The sequence below is a fragment of the Pollachius pollachius genome, assembly GCF_949987615.1.
Source record: "Pollachius pollachius genome assembly, chromosome: 2".
Taxonomy (NCBI): domain Eukaryota; kingdom Metazoa; phylum Chordata; class Actinopteri; order Gadiformes; family Gadidae; genus Pollachius; species Pollachius pollachius.
In genome coordinates this window covers 34,348,529-34,354,546 of record NC_136935.1, presented here as the reverse complement: position 1 = coordinate 34,354,546, position 6,018 = coordinate 34,348,529, and the positions used below count along the sequence as shown (strand labels likewise).

Genomic DNA, 6,018 nt, shown 5'->3' with positions numbered 1-6,018 from the left:
AAGTGCAATGCATTCCAAATTGTAATCAATTCCAATTGGGGGGGGGGGGGGGGGGGTGAATAAAGTACTTTGAACTTGAACTTGAACAATAGGTGATTGGACACAAGTGTATGTGTTATACACACATGCACTTGATTGTGTGTACCAATTATAACACTGTATCTTGAGACATTTTTTCATAATTTGAAGAACAAATGACAAGTGGATGGTGGCCATTATTCTTTCTTTCTAATACTTGGTGAATTAATGGAACTCTTTATGTCATTATTCATCACTCACACTTGTAACATCAATAGGCAGGAAAACAAAATGACAACAGGGGGCAATCTTCGAGAAATTTCAAATTGCAAAAAATAATCAATGTGTTCAATACAAATCTTGAGGCAAAACATTTTTCAGTGCAGCACAAATCATTTCCAAGACTAAAATAGACATTTAAAAAAGAACCAATGAAACAAAACCAACCAACTCGTTTGAAATAGGAAAAAAATGTGTTTTCTGACAATTTCGTGAAATTCTAGAAATATATTTGGATTTGAGATATCTTTGGAACACTCGGAAACTCAATATATTAGTAACTCATTTCATGCACAATCCTTCTCATGTATTAGACACATATACCAAAGAATATGGACCAAATCAGAATCCTCATTCTGGGTAAGTAATAGTCTATTGCCATTTAACCATAAGTATTGCAATTATAAGAATGATTCTGATATTACTCTTTCTTCAACAAATCTGCAGTCTTAACAATTATAACAAGACTGGATACTGCAGGAACAAGTACTACTGCAGGAAGTACAACGAAAACTGCTGCACCAACAACAACAACTGCTCCACCAACGACAACATCTGCTGCACCTTCGACAACAACTGCTGCACCAACAACAACAATTGCTGCACCAACGACGACAACTGCTGCATCAATAACCACAACTGCTGCACCAACAGCGACAACCGCTGCACCAACAACGATAACTGCTGCACAAACGACGACAACTGCTGCACCAACATCGACAACTGCTGCAACAGCAACAACAGTTTCACCAACGACAACAATCGCTGCCCCAACAACGACAACTGCTGCAGCACCGACAACAACTGCTGCACCAACAACGACAACTGCTGGACCAACGACGACAACTGCTGCACCAACAACAACAACTGCTGCACCAACGACGACAACTGCTGGACCAACGACAACAACTGCTGCACCAACAATGACAACTCCTGCACCAACAACAACAAGTGCTGCACCAACAACGACAACTGCTGCACCAACAACGACAACTGCTGCACCAACAACAAGTGCTGCACCAACAACAACAACTGCTGCACCAACAACAACAACTCCTGCACCAACAACAACAAGTGCTGCACCAACAACGACAACTGTAGTACCAACAACGACAACTGCTGCACCAACAACAACAAGTGCTGCACCAACAACAACAACAACTGCTGCACCAACAACAACAACTGCTGCACCAACAACGACAACTGCTGCACCAACAACGATGACTGCTGCATCAACGACAACAACTGCTGGACCAACGACGACAACTGCTGCACCAACAACAACAACTCCTGCACCAACAACAACAAGTGCTGCACCAACAACGACAACTGTAGTACCAACAACGACAACTGCTGCACCAACAACAACAACTGCTGCACCAACAACAACAACTGCTGCACCAACAACGACAACTGCTGCACCAACAACGACAACTACTGCACCAACAACGACAATCGCTGCACCAACGACGACAACTGCTGCACCAACGACAACAACTGCTGCACCAACAACAACAACTGCTGCACCAACAACAACAACTACTGCACCAACGACAACTCCTGCACCAACAACAACAAGTGCTGCACCAACAACGACAACTGCTGCACCAACAACGACAACTACTGTACCAACAACGACAACTGCTGCACCAACAACAACAACTGCTGGACCAACGACGACAACTACTGCACCAACAACGACAACCGCTGCACCAACAACGACGACTGCTGCATCAACGACAACAACTGCTGGACCAACGACGACAACTGCTGCACCAACAACAACAACTGCTGCACCAACGACGACAACTGCTGGACCAACAACAACAACTGCTGCACCAACGACAACGTCGGCTGCACCAACAACGACAACCGCTGCACCAACAACGACGACTGCTGCATCAATGACAACAACTACTGGACCAACGACGACAACTGCTGCACCAACAACAACAACTGCTGCACCAACGACGACAGCTGCTGGACCAACGACAACAACTGCTGCACCAACAACAACAAGTGCTGCACCAACAACAACAACTGCTGCACCAACAACAACCGCTGCACCAACAACAACAACTGCTGCACCTACGACAACAACTGCTGCACCATCAACGACAACTGTTGCACCAACAACGACAACTGCAGCACCAACAACAACAACTGCTGCACCAACGACGGCAACTGCTGGACCAACGACGACAACTGCTGCACCAACAACAACTGCTGGACCAACAACAACAACTGCTGCACCAACGACAACTGCTGCACCAACAACAACAACCGCTGCGCCAACAACAACAACTGCTGCACCAACAACAACGAATGCACCAACGACAACAACTGCTGCACCAACAACGACAACTGCTGCACCAACAACAACAACTGCTCCACCAATGACAACAATTGCTGCACCAACGACAACAACTGCCGCACCAACAACAACAACTGCTGCACCATTGACAACAACTGCTGCACCAACAACGACAACTGCTGCACCAACAACAACAACTGCTCCACCAATGACAACAATTGCTGCACCAACGACAACAACTGCCGTACCAACAACAACAACTGCTGCACCATTGACGACAACTGCTGCACCAACAACGACAACTGCAGGACCAACAACAACAACTGCTTCACCAACAACAACAGCTGCTGCACCAATAACGACAACTGCTGCACCAACAACGACAAATGCTGCACCAACAACGACAAGTGCTGCACCAACGTCAAATGCTTTACCAACAACAACAACTGCTGCACCAACAACAACTGCTGCACCAACAACGACAACTGCTGCACCAACGACGACAACTGCTGCACCAACAACAACAACTGCTGCACCAACAACAACTGCTGCACCAACAACGACAACTGCTGCACCAACGACGACAACTTCTGCACCAACAACGACAACTGCTGGACCAACAACGACAACTGCTGCACCAACGACGACAATTGCTGCACCAGCGGTCCCTCAAGACCCTCCTACAGCAGACGAAGGTTCGCAAGATGTGTCATTCAGTTTGAACCGCACGTTTGACAACGCTTTGTCAGATTCTAATTCCTCAGAGTTTCAGGCGTTGGCTGAGGAAGTCACAAGAGAGGTGAGATAAAAACGTTTTTAGTAAATTTGCATTAGCCTTACAACAATCACTTGTTTCAATGCAGCTCATCCTCAATAACTATATTATGCTGATTCATTGAACTCAGGTAAACATTGGCTACAGAATGAGATTTCCTGACACTTTTTCCCGCTCTGTAGTAAGGTCTTTCACGTAAGTGTTTCATTATCTTTTTCAAATTGAATGTTCAACTGTTGTTCACCATTTGTTATACATGTTGTTTACGTATATATATTTCTTATTGACTTGCTTTCTGCTTCTAGGAACGGCTCAGTCATTGTGGAATTGGCTATAGTCTTCACCAACTCAACAGTTGTTCCGAATGGAACCGTCACAGTGGAGACCCTGATTCAAGCATTAGCCGCCGGCACTACCAACCTCAATGTGATCGAATCTACTATTACCTTGAGTAGGTTCAACACTAGATTGTAGATTTTTTATTAAAACCCACTAGCATTGGCTATTTTGAATAACACAAATCTTCTACAAACAGTAGAAAATGGCAATTTGTTGTTTCAATCTTGGCTAACCACATGTTCTCTCTTTATCTCTTTGAAGAGATGGACACATTTCATCAAAAATACATACAAGTGAACTCATAGATTTACTACTAAATTAGAATAGATTATTATATTATATTATATTAAAGATAAGGATTTAGGATAAATTCTCATAAATGCCACGCATTTTATTCAAACAGCAGTCATTTATGTTAGAAATTATTTGTAAGTATAGACCCAAGCAATTAAAATTACAATTATGTCAATGTTGTTGTTTAATCATTTAGAAATCATGGTCAAATACAATTTGGGCTTTAACACAATTTGTTTCTTTCCTTTAAAGAAACACCAACACCAGATCCTCCTGGTCCTACTAAAAGTATTAGATTAGGATCGACAATTTCTCATGATTACTACGATTTCAGCTTCCAGTTTTTTTAGCAGTGCACTGCAATACATTTGACCTTTCAGATTCTTCAGTTCAACTCCTTTTACATTTCTGCATTTTTAGCAATGCTTTGCGCTTCTCATTCAGCTGTCACTTTATTTGTTTCAAACCATTTACATTTTTTTAAATGGTGTGCATGTTTACATTATTTACTCCATTTAGACTTTTGAATTCTTGAATTCTTGAAATCCCTTCACTTGATTTAAGACATTAACGTATCTTTATGTCTTAATCTATGTGGCTTTATTAAAACATATTTTCAACCTGACTTTGTACTACAGCACTCACCGCATTTTCTGCAGGAAATGCATTTTCTAGTTTACAGATTGGGGATTTAGGATAAAACCTCGTAAATGCCACACTTTTTTTTCAAAAAGCAACAATTCATGGTAGAAAAGATTTGGAAGTACCAACAAACAAAAACGACAACTATGTCAATCTTGTTGTTTAATCATTTAGAAATCATGGTAAATTACAATTTGGCTCTAGCATAATTTGTTTTGCTCCTTTGAAGATACATCAACACCAGCTCCACCTGGTCCCACTACAACTACTAGATTAGGATTGATTATGATTGATTAGAACAAATTCTCATGATTACTACATAGCTTATTCAAACAGCATTAACAATACAAACCCAAACTACTGCAGGACAAACAACATCAACTGCTGCACCAACGACAACTGCTGCACCAACGACAACTGCTGCACCAACAACAACTGCTGCACCAACAACGACAACTGCTGCACCAACGACGACAACTTCTGCACCAACAACGACAACTGCTGGACCAACAACGACAACTGCTGCACCAACGACGACAATTGCTGCACCAGCGGTCCCTCAAGACCCTCCTACAGCAGACGAAGGTTCGCAAGATGTGTCATTCAGTTTGAACCGCACGTTTGACAACGCTTTGTCAGATTCTAATTCCTCAGAGTTTCAGGCGTTGGCTGAGGAAGTCACAAGAGAGGTGAGATAAAAACGTTTTTAGTAAATTTGCATTAGCCTTACAACAATCACTTGTTTCAATGCAGCTCATCCTCAATAACTATATTATGCTGATTCATTGAACTCAGGTAAACATTGGCTACAGAATGAGATTTCCTGACACTTTTTCCCGCTCTGTAGTAAGGTCTTTCACGTAAGTGTTTCATTATCTTTTTCAAATTGAATGTTCAACTGTTGTTCACCATTTGTTATACATGTTGTTTACATATATATTTCTTATTGACTTGCTTTCTGCTTCTAGGAACGGCTCAGTCATTGTGGAATTGACTTTAGTCTTCACCAACTCAACAGTTGTTCCGAATGGAACCGTCACAGTGGAGACCCTGATTCAAGCATTAGCCGCCGGCACTACCAACCTCAATGTGATCGAATCTACTATTACCTTGAGTAGGTTCAACACTAGATTGTAGATTTTTTATTAAAACCCACTAGCATTGGCTATTTTGAATAACACAAATCTTCTACAAACAGTAGAAAATGGCAATTTGTTGTTTCAATCTTGGCGAACCACATGTTCTCTCTCTTTGAAGAGATGGACACATTTCATCAAAAATACATACAAGTGAACTCATAGATTTACTACTAAATTAGAATAGATTATTATATTATATTATATTAAAGATAAGGAAT

The 6,018-nt window shown here is 41.8% G+C and overlaps 1 protein-coding gene across 1 annotated transcript; it reads left to right on the top strand.

The window, feature by feature from the left end:
* Positions 1-586: 586 nt before the first annotated feature.
* On the top strand, positions 587-3,766 carry LOC307071335 (uncharacterized protein; the record flags this gene model as incomplete). Its single annotated transcript, XM_079730321.1, has 4 exons — positions 587-657; positions 745-3,410; positions 3,517-3,581; positions 3,692-3,766. The coding sequence occupies 2 exons, from the start codon at positions 587-589 to the stop codon at positions 3,344-3,346; spliced, it is 2,673 nt and encodes an 890-aa protein (XP_079586447.1). The 3' UTR covers positions 3,347-3,410; positions 3,517-3,581; positions 3,692-3,766.
* Positions 3,767-6,018: the final 2,252 nt, after the last annotated feature.